The 16,616-nt window shown below is 40.0% G+C and overlaps 1 protein-coding gene across 4 annotated transcripts in view; it reads left to right on the top strand.

Annotated features, from left to right (window-relative positions):
• mark1 (MAP/microtubule affinity-regulating kinase 1) overlaps nt 1-16,616 on the top strand; it is a 112,997-nt gene that overhangs the window by 44,646 nt on the left and 51,735 nt on the right. For 2 of the 4 annotated variants that reach the window (XM_014170773.2, XM_014170758.2), the window contains exon 4: nt 12,003-12,026. The exons of the other annotated variants lie outside the window; for them this stretch is intronic. In XM_014170773.2, coding sequence (XP_014026248.1) covers nt 12,003-12,026 — 24 coding nt within the window. The remainder of the gene's footprint in view (nt 1-12,002; nt 12,027-16,616) is intronic. 4 annotated transcript variants of the gene reach the window in all.

Raw genomic sequence — 16,616 nt, 5'->3', positions numbered from 1 at the left:
TAAAGACAAGACTCTCCTTTATCTAACCACACTGTCCGATTTCAAAAAGGCTTTACAACGAAAGCAAAACATTAGATTATGTCAGCAGAGTACCCAGCCAGAAATAATCAGACACCCATTTTTCAAGCTAGCATATAATGTCACAAAAACCAAAACCACAGCTAAATGCAACACTAACCTTTGATGATCTTCATCAGATGACACACCTAGGACATTATGTTATACAATACATGCATGTTTTGTTCAATCAAGTACATATTTATATCAAAAACCAGCTTTTTACATTAGCATGTGACGTTCAGAACTAGCATTCCCACCGAACACTTCCGGTGAATTTACTAAATTACTCACGATAAACGTTCACAAAAAACATAATTATTTTAACCTGTTGGGGATAGGGGGCAGTATTTGCACGGCCGGATAAAAAACGTACCCGATTTAATCTGGTTACTACTCCTGTCCAGTAACTAGAATATGCATATAATTATTGGCTTTGGATAGAAAACACCCTAAAGTTTCTAAAACTGTTTGAATGGTGTCTGTGAGTATAACAGAACTCATATGGCAGGCAAAAACCTGAGAAGATTCCTTACAGGAAGTGGCCTGTCTGACAAGTTCTTGTTCTTCTTGGCTCTGTTTATTGAAAACTGAGGATCTTTGCTGTAACGTGACACTTCCTACGGCTCCCATAGGCTCTCAGAACCCGGGAAAAAGCTGAATGATGTAATTCCAGCCTCTGGCTGAAAAACATTAGTGCGTTTGGATAGTGGCCGGTCAGAGTACCATCAGACTGAGGCTCGTGCACGAGTCGACCCCATGTTTTATTTTCTTTTGTCTTTGAACGTAAACACGCTTTCCCGGTCGGAATATTATAGCTTTTTTACGAGAAAAATGGCATAAAAATTGATTTTAAACAGCGGTTGACATGCTTCGAAGTACGGTAATGGAATATTTAGAAATATTTTGTCACGAAATGCGTCGTGCGCGTCAACCTTCTTTACCATTCGGATAGTGTCTTGAACGCACAAACAAAACAGAGGATATTTGAACATAACTATGGATTATTTTGAACCAAACCAACATTTGTTATTGAAGTAGAAGTCCTGGGAGTGCATTCTGATGAAGAACAGCAAAGGTAATAACATTTTTCTTATAGTAAATCTGACTTTGGTCAGGGCTAAACTTGGTGGGTGTCTAAATAGCTAGCCCTGTGATGCCGGGCTATCTACTCAGAATATTGCAAAATGTGCTTTCACCGAAAAGCTATTTTAAAATCGGACATAGCGAGTGCATAGAGGAGTTCTGTATCTATAATTCTTAAAATAATTGTTATGCTTTTTGTGAACGTTTATCGTGAGTAATTTAGTAAATTCACCGGAAGTTCTGAACGTCACATGCTAATGTAAAAAGCTGGTTTTTGATATAAATATGAACTTGATTGAACAAAACATGCATGTATTGTATAACATAATGTCCTAGGGTTGTCATCTGATGAAGATCATCAAAGGTTAGTGCTGCATTTAGCTGTGGTTTGGGTTTATGTGACATTATATGCTAGCTTGAAAAATGGGTGTCTGATTATTTCTGACTGGGTACTCTGCTGACATAATCTAATGTTTTGCTTTCGTTGTAAAGCCTTTTTGAAATCGGACAGTGTGGTTAGATTAACGAGAGTCTTGTCTTTAAAATGGTGTAAAATAGTCCTATGTTTGAGAAATTGAAGTAATAGCATTTCTAAGGTATTTGAATAACGCGCCACGGGATTCAACTGGCTGTTGAGTAGGTGGGACGATTTCGTCCCGCCGACCCTAGAGAGGTTAAGAATTATAGATACAGAACTCCTTTATGCAATCGCGGTGTCCGATTTTAAAATAGCTTTTCGGTGAAAGCACATTTTGCAATATTCTGAGTAGATAGCTCGCCATCACGGGCTAGCTAATTTGACACCCACCAAGTTTAGCCCTGACCAACGTCAGATTTACTATAAGAAAAATTGGATTACCTTTGCTGTTCTTTGTCAGAATGCACTCCCAGGACTTCTACTTCAACAACAAATGTTGGTTTGGTTCAAAATAATCCATAGTTGTATCCAAATAGCGCCGTTTTGTTCGCGTTCAAGACACTATCCGAAGGGTAACGCGCGGACGCGTATCGTGACAAAAAAATTCAAAATATTCCATTACCGTACTTCGAAGCATGTCAAACGCTGTTTTAAAATCAATTTTTATGCGAATTTTCTCGTAAAATAGCGATAATATTCCGACCGGGAGTCATTGTTTTCGTTCAAAGACTGAAAATGTAAAATGGACTCTTCACGTGCACGCGTGCGCCCGTCTCATTGTTCTCAGATCGACCACTATCCAAATGCGCTACTGTTTTTCAGCCAGAGACTGCAGAGTCATCATTCAACGTTCTGGCGCCTTCTGAGACCCTATGGGAGCCTTAGAAAGTGTCACGTTACAGCAGAGATCCTCTGTTTTGGATAGAGATGACAAAGAAGGCCAAGAAATGGTCAGACAGGGTACTTCCTGTACAGAATCTTCTCAGGTTTTGGCCTGCCATTTGAGTTCTGTTATACTCACAGACACCATTCAAACAGTTTTAGAAACTTTGGAGTGTTTTCTATCCAAAGCTACGAATTATATGCATATTCTACTTTCTGGGCAGGAGTAATAACCAGATTAAATCGGGTATGTTTTTTATCCGGCCGTGAAAATACTGCCCCCTATCCATAACAAGTTAAAGGTCCAATGCATTTTCATCTTAATATCAAATCAAGAGTGTTTTCTGATTTTATCAACAACAAATCCGGCAAAATACAGAATGTGAAATGCACAAAGTCAACATTGTATTTGGATTCAGTCTTATCTGGTGAACTGCTGCGTCCTTACCTTTGGTCTAATCATTTTCCCATAATCTCCAAACTGTTCCCTTTCAATTGCTACCATGCTTATGCTTTTCATATTTCTTCTATAAGAAACATTTCAATTTAGTCCTATCCATATAGGCCAATTCTCACGAATGTAAAGGGTTTGGATGGAGTGTCGCCTTGTTAACTTCCAAAAGCGGAAGTCGCATCACAGGCTTCCGGTTGTTTACACACCACGCAGTGTGTGCTCGCGTTTCAGCTCAGTAATAAGTCACGCAAGAGTCTCTTTCTCGCTCTTTCTCTCACACAACAAGCAGTTCTGGTGGTGGATGTCATTCAGAACACCCTGCATCGGCCTGTCTAGGATGGGTGGGTGGATGTATGGATGATCTCAGCAGATAGACTGATAGATGGACATGCAGAGTTACAGACAGAAAAATATAATCTTTTAGGTAAAGCTTTCTTTTAGAACATGAAACAGGACATAGGCTGGCTTGTGACTTCACAGGAGGCAGAATCTGTCGCTAATGGCCCGAGACACTTATAATGCGAGGGCCATCCACGCTATCGTATTCCAGCTGATCAATAGCTCGCATTAGGCCACATCCTCCCCCAGCCATGGGTGCTTTATCCTTCAACACAAAGGATGCACGTCAATAGTCTAAAAAGGCCTCCTCCCCTCGTCTCCTTTTCTTCCATCTGTGCATACCTGAAATAAGTTTGAATATAAATAGTTTAGAGACCTCGTTTTATTTCCAAGTGAAAGCAAATTCCTAAAAGGCATTCGGCATATTGCTGTCCCTTTATCCCGTGTTTTCAGATCTGTCAGATGGAGATGAAGCCACATTGGACTATCGAGACGCACGCGCCATGAGTTCTCGCGTTATAAAAACACGGGGTGGGATTTGTCAAAGCTCCGCAGGCCTGTTACCCTGCTACTATTCTGCTACATGTTTTTTTTTCCGGTGTGGTCGGAAAAGCTGAAATTGGCCCACGGTCTGCCCGTCAATTACTTGACCATGCTGCAAAGTACTTCCCAAGGGAAGGAATTTTCAGGGCCTGTTTTCTGATGAATCATTTGAGTCTGCTCTCTGATTCCCCACAAGACACATCTCTGTTGGCTTGCTGGTGGAGCAGTAGACTTGACCAGGGCATTTTGATGGATTTGTGCAGCCTATAGTCCCATACTCATAAATTACCCCTCTAAAATCTTAAGTGGAATTTGGCCAGCATTGAATAGTTCCCAAACTGTGGGGCGCAGCCCCTAGGGGGTGCGAGGGGTCAGCAGGGGGGGCTTTCAGCTTACGCTTGAAAGTTGTAATAGTAGAATGCACAAGGTCCAAATTGGTAGTGCAGCATCTGTTTTCCTTTTGTCATGTCAGTCATTGAATACCTTAGAGCTATTTATAACTTGTCAGAAATGTCCAGCTCAACTAGCCCATGTCAGATAATGTTTTTAGCCAATAGATTTTGTGGTAATGTTTGAGTCACTCAAATATCACATGAATACACATTAGACATAACAAAATGTATAGAATTGCAAGAAATAACCTTTAAACCTGCAAAATGTTCTCTCGGTCAACAAGAGGGGCGTAAACAGTTTGTCATGAACAGTGCTTGTGCCTGTGGAAATAGACATGGCGGGAGGGGGTGGGATGTGCCCCAATGCTGGAAGGGGGGGTCTGAGTGAAACATTTTTGGAACAGTAAACGTCAGTGAACAAGTCTGATCTGTAAACTTGCTTTGAAGGCTACATATTGGCAAGAGAATGTCCAAATTGTGTGTGTTGCCCTCCGAGTATCAAGTATATATAATTTATTTGTGATTTAATTTGTCTGCTATTGCCTCTGTTTTTCATGCTGCTATATCATTGGATGATAAACAATAGTATCCTTATGTTATCTTTATCCCGAGGCAATGGCGGCTACTTAGGATGGTCCTCCCCTTCCTCTTCTATCAGTGAATTGCATACAAATACAGTGCCTTGCAAAAGTATTCACCCCCTTGGCGTTTTTCCTATTTTGTTGCATTACAACATGTAATTTAAATGGATTTGGATTTGGATTTCATGTGATGGACATACACAAAATAGTCCAAATCGGTGAAGTGAAATGAAAAAAATAACTTGTTTCAAGAAATAAAAAAGGAAAAGTGGTGCATGCATGTGTTACCCTCCTTTGCTATGAAGCCGCTAAATAAGATCTGGTGCAACCAATTACCTTCAGAAGTCACATAATTAGTTAGATTGCACACAGGTTTACTTTATTTAAGTGTCACATGATGTGTCACATTATCTCAGTGTATCTATACACCTGTTCTGAAAGGCCCCTGAGTCTGCAACACCACTAAGCAAGCGGCACCATGAAGACCAAGGAGCTCTCCAAACAGGTCAGGGACAAAGTTGTGGCACCACAACAAACCTGCCAAGAGAGGGCCGCCCACCAAAATTCACAGACCAGGCAAGGAGGGCATTGATCAGAGAGGCAACAAAGACCAAAGATAAACCTGAAGGAGCTGCAAAGCTCCACAGCGGAGATCGGCGTATTTGTCCATAGGATCACTTTAAGCCGTACACTCCACAGAGCTGGGCTTTACGGAAGAGTGGCCAGAAAAGACGTTGCTTAAAGAAAAAATATTTGCTAAAAGGCATGTGGGAAATGCCACAAACATATGGAAGAAGATACTCTGGTCAGATGAGACTAAAATTGAGCTTTTTGGCCATCAAAGAAAACGCTATGTCTGGCGCAAACCCAACACCTCACATCACCCCCGAGAACACCATCCCCACAGTGAATAGTTATGCACGCTCAAGTTTATTTTTTTTGTCGAATTTGTTGTTTGTTTCACAAGAAAAAATATTTTGCATCTTCAAAGTGGTGGGTATGTTGTGTAAATCAAAGGATACAACCCCCCCCAAAATCTATTTTAATTACAGGTTGTAAGGCAACAAAATAGGAAAAATGCCAAGGAGGGTGAATACTTTTGCAAGGCATTGTGAAATATTTAAGTTATCTGTTTTAGATAAACTATACTAAATTATATTTACATTAGGGCTGTCAAATGATGAAAATAATTGAGTTAATAGCATTAGTTAATCGTGACTCCTTTTTTTTCGCTCAAATTTGGCCCTAAAGAAAGATTTTTCAATTTAAAAAGCATTGCATTGAGTTACAGGCAAACTATGCTTTGATTTCTAAGGTACGGAAACACAAAATTATCTACATCAGAATGTTTTAATAGCGTTTTCCACATAGCTTTAAGGTGGTCTACTCGCTCATATCAATGTTCTTGAAGTTTAACATTTGCACACAGCAGTCTCTCTGACTGACTCACACACACACGCACACACACAGCTTTAATTACTGTTAACGCTTCAAGCATTCTAAATGATTGTAACTATAGCAGGGTTCCCCAACTGGCGTCCCGCGGTCCGAATTTGGCTTGCTGATGATTTTATTTGGCCCCCCGAGTTCGCTAAACAAAAAAATAACTGTTTAAAAAAAGTATAATTGTTGGACATTAAACACTAAAAATACCAGCAAATAAGCTCCAAGTTATTTATTTTTTTGGAAATCTGTGCCAAAGTATTTCCACACATAATAGAGGGATATATGTGATCGTGTACAATCGTAAGCAAGATTTTAAATTATTATGATTTAGTCAAATGTTACCTGTTTGGGATTCTTGCAGTCAAATTATTTGTAGGCTTAATTATGTTCTGGCCTGCGGCTGAATCTCGTTGATGATCCCTGGACTATAGGGGATACAAAGAACAGAGCTCTTAAACTTGTCCAACGATGTTATTAAAACACTTTAACCATCTGTACTGTTCAGATAACTTTACACACATAGGCCTGCACACTCTCATTTTTATTTAGCCTTGTATTTTATATACTGAGACCAGGGTCTCTTTTTTACAGATGACCCCTGAAGTACAAAAAAGACATGCAAACCAAAAGGAAAAACACGAATGTTTTCTTCAGTAATACGGTCCTTAATCAGCTTTTTGACTTGCCAGAACATCAAATGTAAAAAAAAAAATTACAAAAAATTTAAGATTGTTCCACAAATGTTTTTAAATTATTTATTTTTTATTTCACCTTTATTTAACCAGGTAGGCCAGTTGAGAACAAGTTCTCATTTACAACTGCGACCTGGCCAAGATGAAGCAAAGCACTGCGACACAAACAACAACACAGAGTTACACATGGAATAAACAAACGTACAGTCAATAACACAATAGGAAAGTCTATATACAGTGTGTGCAAATAAGGTGCAAGAGAACTAAGAGTTGATTTACCTAACTACAGACCAAAGGAATTTACAGGGTTAGCCATCCTTGAGACTGGGTGTGGTAACTTAAAGTTTAGTAATGATGTTAGGTACAGTGTGACTTTTTGTAAAATGGCTTTATAAATGATAGCATAGCCTACGTGACAACCTACGTGACAGAGGGCCAACCAACTTTCTGGTAGAGAATTACTCTCACTTACTCCCGCGCTCACACTTGACTATGATATTGATTACTGCATTGTTGGGAAAGAGCAAGCAAGAAACGCATTTCACTGTACTCTTGCACCCCACTCTTGCATATGCAGCCTACCTTTTGAAGCATCTCTTTGAAGAGCCTATTCCTTTTCAGTTCTTCCTGTGCCATTCAAATTTGTGCATAGCCTAGTCAGTGGTCAAGTTCAGTTTGCTAGCTAAGTAACAAAGGTAGGTAACATGACTAGCTAGCTAAAAATATTTTGTTATTAAATCAACAAATAGCGGCTCACGAGTAGTTTAAAACGGCCTGTGACATGCGCAACAATCCACGGCAGAAAGAAAAAACATAGCTCCGGTAATATTAGGCATAACTTTTCACATGATTTTGGCTAGAGGCACACGGTCTTCAGCCATGCAAAGCAGCAAGCACTGCCTGCAGCAGTGTTGTGTTCTGCGCTTAAAAGGGTCCGTGTGGTGAAGAAATGGAGACGTGATTAACGCCGTCCAAAAAAATGGCGATAAACATGTCACGCATTAACTTTGACAGCCCTAATTTACATCTCACCAAATAACTAAAATACACTTTTTTGCAATGGTCTACAGTAGCTTCAACAGCACTTTATAAGGTAGCACCATGGTGTTGCCAGATGACAGCTATTTCCCCATCCTCTTCTGGGTACATTGACTTAAGTAAGAAACCTAGGAAGCTCATGGTTCTCACCCCCTTCCATAGACTTTCACAGTAATTATGGCGACTTTTGGAGGATGTCCTCCAAACTGTCTGAGCTTTTGCGTTATGAACTGATATGTTGTCCACCCAATCAAAGGATCAGAGAATTAATCTAGTTCTGAAAGCATAAGATACAGCAAGCTAGCACTGCAGTGCATAAAGTGTGGTGAGTGGTTGACTCAAAGAAAGAGAGAGACAATAGTTGAACAGTTTTAAACAAATTAATTTCTTAAATGTAAGGAGAAGCAGCAGCAAGAGAGAGGGAGAGATGGCTTTTTTTCTTCTTGGTTTACCTTTTTACTTAGCTAATGCAGCTAATTTTGCCTACTCAATAACCTGACTCAGAGGAATGCTATTTATGTTAGCTAGCTGGCTAAGGCTATCCAACACGGCAACTCTTCCAAGTCAAGGTAAGCTTTCGGTTGTGTTAATTTATTGCCACCAGGGCCCGGCTGTGTAACTGCTGAACTGCTTGCTGTACACTACTGTGTGAATGTACACATGGATCGGATTAGTGTCACGAAACCAGAATTTGATTTTGATACCGACACAAGGTTTATTCTCACAATACTCGATACCATAACGATACTTGATAGCACGGCAAAAAAATATGCATATTAGCAAGTCACAGAAATCAGCGTAATTTGCGTTATTTGCATATTATAACAAAGCACTAGGCTAGTGAATTAATGTTCGCTTTAGCTGTAAGCTAGCAAGGAAAGCTAGCATCCAAATCGGATGTTAGGTACTCTATTTATATGAATCCTGTCAAATAAAATGGCCAATAAGGGTGCAATCAATTAGCTTAATTTCTCAGATCAAATTTATATTTCAACAAAATAATGTTGCAGGAACGCTAATCTTATCTGTTTCTAACAACAGAAATGATTTCAGAGCAATCTGAGATGGTGGGTGTCATGGCTTGCTGATATGACATGGAACAACCCAATGCCGAGATACAAAGATGAGCCTTTCTATCTGTGCCATAATGGAAAGAGGGCTCAACTTCTGGAAGCAATCAACAAGCCTAGCTTAACAAGCCTAGCTTAACAAGCCTAGCTGAAAAGACAACATTTTTCAGCGTGTGCGTCATTGTGTCGTGTGTTTGTCTCAAGAAATGTGCACCCCTGCTTCTGCACTGAACAGAGATTAATGGTGTGGGATTTAAAAATAAAATGTATTTCACCTTTATTTAACCACCTAGGCCAGTTGAGAACAAGTTTTCATTTACAACTGCTACCTGGCCAAGATAAAAGAAAGCAGTGCAACAAAAACAACAACAGTTACACATGGAATAAACAAACGTACTGTGTGTGTGTGCGCCTGAGAAAGTGTTTGAGGGAACCAAGAGCGAGTCGGAAAGATGGACACAGACATTTATCCACATTCACACAGTCAAATAATTCCACCCTCGCAGGAAGTTGTACACCTCTCAGGCAGCTCGGAATGTTGTTGTGGTGGAATTTGGAAATATCTTGCTAAAAATATCCCATAGATTTCGCCATGTCAGTTGCTCAGCTCAATGCACAAGAATGCATTACAAATTTCATATTAAGAATGAAGAGGAAGGAGCATCCTTAAGGACCTCTGAATAGAATGTGTTTGGTAGTCAAATGGGTATGTTTTGTGAGGAGCCTACTGAGAAAAATGATAACAGAATGAAGTCAGGGTAGTGTTTAATTTCAAATGAGAAAAATATGTATATATATCTAATTTGACAAGATGGTTCTCAATAACATGCTGTGTTATAAATGCCCATGACAATTTCTGGTCCCACTGCTTACATAAGCTATTTCCTAAGCATAACTTTAGTATTATAAGGCTGCTGTAATGTAAAACGTATCCCATTCCATACTAGGGCTGCGCGGTATAATGTATTTGACTATCTACTGGTATTTATGCACGGACCAGTTTGGGTTTTTACTCTGCCTTCTATAACGGTATTTGAATGTTTGGTTTGTTAAATGTGATGCCGTGTGTAACGTCCATTTTTATAGTTTACTCCTCTACTTGAGTCATCCCTCTCTCTCTATGCCGCTTTCCACACAGACCTGGTCCCACCCTGTCACTCAAGGAGCTCTTTTGTTCAGTCTGCATGGTCAATTCAGCACATGCAACAATACTGATGACAATGTTTCCACTTTGATCTTAATATAAATCCACAAGTGTTCTATAATTACAATATTAGTTTGTGTTTATTACATCTTCTGCAAACAGCTAGTTTGTATTTTTTTAGCAAGTTAAGCTAAATCGTGTTAGCCGCTAGTTAGCTGGCTAACTAGCTAATAAAAGTACAGAGTCAGAGCAAGCGTAGTTAGCTAATACAGCCTGATAATACCAGTACTGGTGGAGGCTTAAATCAGCATGTTGTTTGTGCAACAGTATCTTCTAAATCAAAGAGGAATAGGCGAAGCATGAATATGTTGGCTATATGAATAAAGATTTAATGTAGCCAAAGATTATAGGTCCCCTAAGAAACACTGAACATAACTTTGCTTCCTACCCTGTTAAAATAACTAATCCATGGCGTTTTCATTCGTTGTCATGTCAAACACTGTATTCAAAGTGCCCACTATTATTTATATTCTAACTATAGAATTAAAATAAACATTCTATTTCCATGATTCCAAAAGTTCACCCAAGTGTTTTTGATCTAAATCGCAATTTGGTTAAAAATAAGGCCTAGTATTTTTTTTCCCATATCGTGGCAGTGTGGAAATAATCTCAAATTGAGTGCAGGAAATGCAGAAATTGATGGAAATGCAGGAAATTATTTTACGTTGAAGTTGAATTGAACTGTATAAAACAATCCGACTGGAGAAAGACCCATTGAAGTAATTTAGAATATATGTCTTGCCACTCTAGGGTCACGCACTACTCATAAAGCAAATGTAGAACTTTTATTAATCAAAAACATAAAATACCGTTATACCGTCACAAATTTGAAAAATACCACGATATGATATTTTGGCCATATCGCCCAGCCTTATTCCATATATTCCTACCCATTATTAAGTAGTAAGGCTGCTTCATTTGTTTTAGTTTGTTTCCTCTCAGTTTAAGGTTGATTTGCTTTAAATGGCTTGCTTTAATTGGCTTGTCTATTTTCAATTGGTGTATTCAAGCGTGTTCCTTTTATAATTACTCAGTCTGAGCTGTAAGGCCACTTATACGCTGCAGTTACCATAGTAATACTTGAACAGCTCTGATATAAAGCCTTCAATTCTAAAACTACTGTAACTGTACTATAATAATCTACATCTCAGTACTAGAGCCGTCACTACAGGCCCTAGTTCGATTACAGGCTGTATCACAACCGGCCGTGATCGGGTGTCCTATAGGGCGGCGCACAATTGGCCCAGTGCCGTCCGGGTTAGAGTTTGGCAGGGGTAGGCCGTCATTGTAAATAATAATTTGTTCTTAACTGACTTGCCTAGTTAAATAATAAAATCTGGTCGTCTGGGGTTGACGGTTTGAAAAGTCGATCTTCCAGAGCTTCCTGTCAACATGGCAGATGCCATGTTGACAGGTTGTTGACAGGTGTCCGGTGTCGCTCCTTAGCTGGATAATGATGTTAGTTGTACAACTATTGAATAATAATAATACAATACTAGTTAGCACTGCATATTCCCTGGCTGGTACCCCTCTGGTCTGTCTGCCGTGTCAGAACTAGACTCTGTTGCGTTCACGAAAGACAAGTCGGAGAATTTGGAGCGCTCCAATGGTAGTGAGGGGAACAAAGGGATAGGACTGCATCCAAATGTGATCAATTGATCTGTCACTATTGTTGGAGGAGATTTTTGGGGCCGGTGGTGATGGTGTCATGAAAAAGAGGCCCGACCCCTCTCCTGCTTCGTGTTGCTCCATCATTTAGCGTTGTGCCTTTCTCTCTCCCTCTTTCCATCTCTTCTTTAGTTTCGCATCTTGCATTCTAAGCAGGTAGGTGACCTTTCCGCTCCCCGACTTTTCCACCCCTTGTCTGTGCGTGTCTGCGACACATTCATTGTGGTGTTTGCTCTTATGTATGTTGTCTTCACATATACACGCGCCTACACAAACCTGTGATAAATGTTCACCATATTTTGAAGTTCATACACTGTGAAAGCACTGTGCACATCACTTCGTAGATGTCCTCACTCGTTCCTATGTGGCTGATCACCCCCCCCACCCCCACATTTGTACTGCTTCTTCTGTGATAGGGTTTCATGATCTTTTTCTACATGGGGAGAACGAGAAATGTATTGTTTTTATAATGTGACATGGCAGCTGTTCTTACTATGGCCATTTGTGTATAACATGCTAAATGTAATTTAGTTGTTTGTTTTGTGCACATATTACTAAATAAGTGTCTTATAAGGCACCAATGGGTATATGACACTGGAATAAAATCAGTAGCAAGCTAGGGGCATGCCCCACCACACAACGTTTGCCCTACAAAATCAAATTTGGTGACATCTTTAACACCCCAATAACATAAGGGTTAGTCGTCAGCTATTTGGCTGGCAGCTGGCACTTATGGAACTCACTGGTCTTTGCCTGTACAACATGACAGTCATAATATAGTAGTACTGCTTGTCCTATAAGGGTAATTTTTATTTATTTTAGAGTGGAATTCCACTCCCCTTTTTGTATTTTTTTTTTAATGATTTATTACAGATAGTTTAGAAACAGAGAGAGAATGGAAGGAGGAGATATAGCAGGAATACAAGATGCAGGAATTGAATCTAGTCTCTGGTGGGAAGGCACGTGCATGCTCGCAGTACACGTCCTGGTAATCCGTCTGGCCCCGCGGCCTTGTGAATGTTGACATGTTTAAAGATCTTACTCACATCGGCTGCGGAGAGTGTGATCACACAGTCTTCCGGAACAGCTGGTGCTCTCATGCATGTTTCAGTGTTATTTGTCTCAAAGCGAGCATAGAAGTAGTTTGGCTAGTGTCACTGGGCAGCTCTCGGCTGTGCTTCCCTTTGTAGTCTGTAAAGGCACATCCGACAAGCGTCAGAGCCAGTGTAGTATGATTCGATCTTAGTCCTGTATTGACTCTTTGCCTGTTTGATGGTTCATCGGAGGGCGTAGCGGGATTTCTTATAAGCTTCCGGTTTAGAGTCCTGCTCCTTGAAAGCGGCAGCTCTAGCCTTTAGCTTAGTGCTGATGTTGCCTGTAATCCATTGCTTCTGGTTGGGGTATGTACGGTCACTGTGGGGACGTCGTCATCGATGCACTTATTGATGAATCCAATGACTGATGTGGTGTACTCCTCAATGCCATCGGAGGAATCCTGGAACATATTCCACTCTGTGCTAGCAAAACAGTCCTGTAGCTTAGCATCTGCTTCATCTAACCACTTTTTTTTATTGATCGAATCACTGGTGCTTCCTGCTTTAGTTTTTGTTGTAAGCAGGAATCAGGAGGATAGAATTATGTTCAGATTTTCCAAATGGAGGGTGAGGGAGAGCTTTGTACGCATCCCTGTGTGGAGTAAAGGTGGTCCAGAGTTAAAAAAAAAAAAAAATATTAAAAAAAAATAATAATTCCCCTCTGGTTCCATATTTAACATGAAATTTGGAAGACGGGTGGGTGTAAGGCGCCGCCTCTGGTTGAGCATTTTCCTGTTTGCTTATGGTGGTATACAGCTCAATGAGTGCGTTAGTGCCAGCATCAGTCTATGCTGATGCTGGCAGCTACAAAAAATACAGATAAACTCTCTTGGTAGATAGTGTGGTCTACAGCTTATCATGAGTTACTCTACCTCAGACGAGCAAACCTTGATCTCCTTAGATATCGTGTACCTGCTGTTATTTACAAAAATACATAGCATATAAACAGCCAGCTGTAAGTTGATAATGTCGTCGTTCAGCCACGACTCTCTGAAGCATGAGATATTAGTTTTGAATGTCCCGTTGGAAGTTTAACCTTCCGTGTAGGTCATCGATTTTTATTTTCCAAAAATTGCACGTTTGCAAGCAGAATGGAAAGAAGTGGGGCTTTATTCGATCGACTACAAATAATCCGAAGGCAGCCCCGCCCTCTGACCCCTTTTTTCTTCGCTTCTCTAAACGCATATGACGGATCTTGGCCTGTTCCCGGGAAAGCAGTATATCATTCACGTCGGACTCATTAATGGGGAAAAAAGGATTCTGCCAGTCCGTGGTGAGTAACCGCAGGTCTGATGTCCAGCAGTTATTTTTGGTCATAAGAGACTGTAGCAGCAACATGATGCAAAATAATAAGTTACAGACAATGCAAAGAAACACAATTGGTTAGGAATATGTGAAACGTCAGCCTTGTTCTCCGGCGCCATCTTGTATCCTAATGAATCCACCTGGTTGCTAAAATTCTTAATGTTAACCTAATTTCAGTTTGTGACAAAACAAGCAATGTATATTGTTGAGAATCATTGTACCATCTAAATCGCTGTGAAATATATTTTCCATAACCGACAATATTGTATTTTGAGCTGTTTGACGCTGGGGTAAAAAAAAAAGAAGTAAATGACGCAAAAACAAAACATAAAAACGGGACGCATAGAAATTTAGCACATAGAACAGATCTACTGCTTCTTAGACTTGCTTTCAATGAGAATGACAGAGGTATAAATCATATTTCAATGTGAATTTGGTCAGGTCGCCCAAAAAGTTACACATTGCAGTAGGGATGCACGATATATCGGTGAACATATCGGAATCGGCTGATGTCTGGTTCAAAACCGATGTTAAAAACCGATGTCAAAGCTACCGTGCATACGTATATGACCGAGCAGTCAACAAGTCGAGCAGTCATTTGAAAGCGTAAGAACATTTCAGCGAGACAACTCAAAGGCGAAATCCATTAACCTGTTATGGCTAGGGGGCAGTATTTTCACAGCCGGATAAAAAACGTACCCGATTTAATCTGATTATTACTCCTGCCCAGAAACTAGAATATGCATATAATTATTAGCTTTGGATAGAAAACACTCCAAAGTTTCTAAAACTTTTTGAATGGTGTCTGTGAGTATAACAGAACTCATTTGGCAGGCCAAAACCTGAGAAGATTCCATGCAGGAAGTGGCCTGTCTGACAATTTCTTGCCCTTCTTGATTATCTCTATCCATTACAGAGGATCTCTGCTGTTACGTGACACTTCCTACGGCTCCCATGGGCTCTCAGAAGGCGGCAAAAAGCTGAATCGTGGCTTTGCAGTCTCTGGCTGAAAAAAAAGTAGCGCGTTTGGGTAGTGGCTGGTTACAGTACTGTGAGACTCAGGCTCGTGCCCGCGTCGACCGAATGCTTTGTTTTCTTTCGTCTGTTTACCTAAACGCAGATTCCCGGTCGGAGTATTATCGCTTTTTTACGAGAAAAATAGCATAAAAATTGATTTTAAACAGCGGTTGACATGCTTCGAAGTACGGTAATGGAATATTTAGAAATCTTTTGTCACGAATTGCGCCATGCTCGTGACCCTTATTTACACTTCGGATAGTGTCTTGAACGCACGAACAAAACGCCGCTATTTGGATATAACGATGGATTATTTTGAACCAAACCAACATTTGTTATTGAAGTAGCAGTCCTGGGAGTGCATTCTGACGAAGACCACCAAAGGTAATCAAACTTTTGTAATAGTAAATCGGACTTTGGTCAGGGCTAATCTTGGTCGGTGTCTAAATGGCTAGCCGTGATGGCTGGGCTATCTACTGAGAATATTGCAAAATGTGCTTTCACCGAAAAGCTATTTTAAAATCGGACATATCGAGTGCATAGAGGAGTTCTGTATCTATAATTCTTAAAATAATTTATGTTTTTTGTGAACGTTTATCGTGAGTAATTTAGTAAATTCACCGGATGTTTGCGGGGGGTATGCTAGTTCTGAACGTCACATGCTAATGTAAAAAAGCTGTTTTTTGATATAAATATGAACTTGATTGAACAAAACATGCATGCATTGTATAACAAAGTTCATATTTATATAAAAACCAGCTTTTACATTAGCATGTGACGTTCAGAACTAGCATACCCCCCGCAAACTTCCGGGGAATTCGCTAACATTTTACTAAATTACTCACGATAAACGTTCACAAAAAGCATAACAATTATTTTAAGAATTATAGATACAGACCTCCTCTATGCACTCGATATGTCCGATTTTAAAATAGCTTTTTGGTGAAAGCACATTTTGCAATATTCTAAGTACATAGCCCAGGCATCACGGGCTCGCTATTTAGACACCCGGCAAGTTTAGCACTCACCATAATCATATTTACTATTATAAAAGTTTGATTACCTTTGTTGTCTTCGTCAGAATGCACACCCAGGACTGCTACTTCAATAACAAATGTTGGTTTGGTCCAAAATAATCCATCGTTATATCCGAATAGCGGCGTTTTGTTCGTATGCTCCAGACACTATCCGAAATAGTAAAGAAGTGTCGCGCGCATGGCGCAATTCGTGACAATAAAATTCTAAGTATTCCATTACCGTACTTCGAGCATGTCAACCGCTGTTTAAAATCAATTTTTACGACATTTTTCTCGTGAGAAAGCGATAATAT

This window comes from Salmo salar, chromosome ssa02 (genome assembly GCF_905237065.1).
Source record: "Salmo salar chromosome ssa02, Ssal_v3.1, whole genome shotgun sequence".
Taxonomy (NCBI): domain Eukaryota; kingdom Metazoa; phylum Chordata; class Actinopteri; order Salmoniformes; family Salmonidae; genus Salmo; species Salmo salar.
The sequence above is the reverse complement of the archived record's forward strand: the minus strand, read 5'-3'. Positions and strand labels throughout refer to the sequence as shown.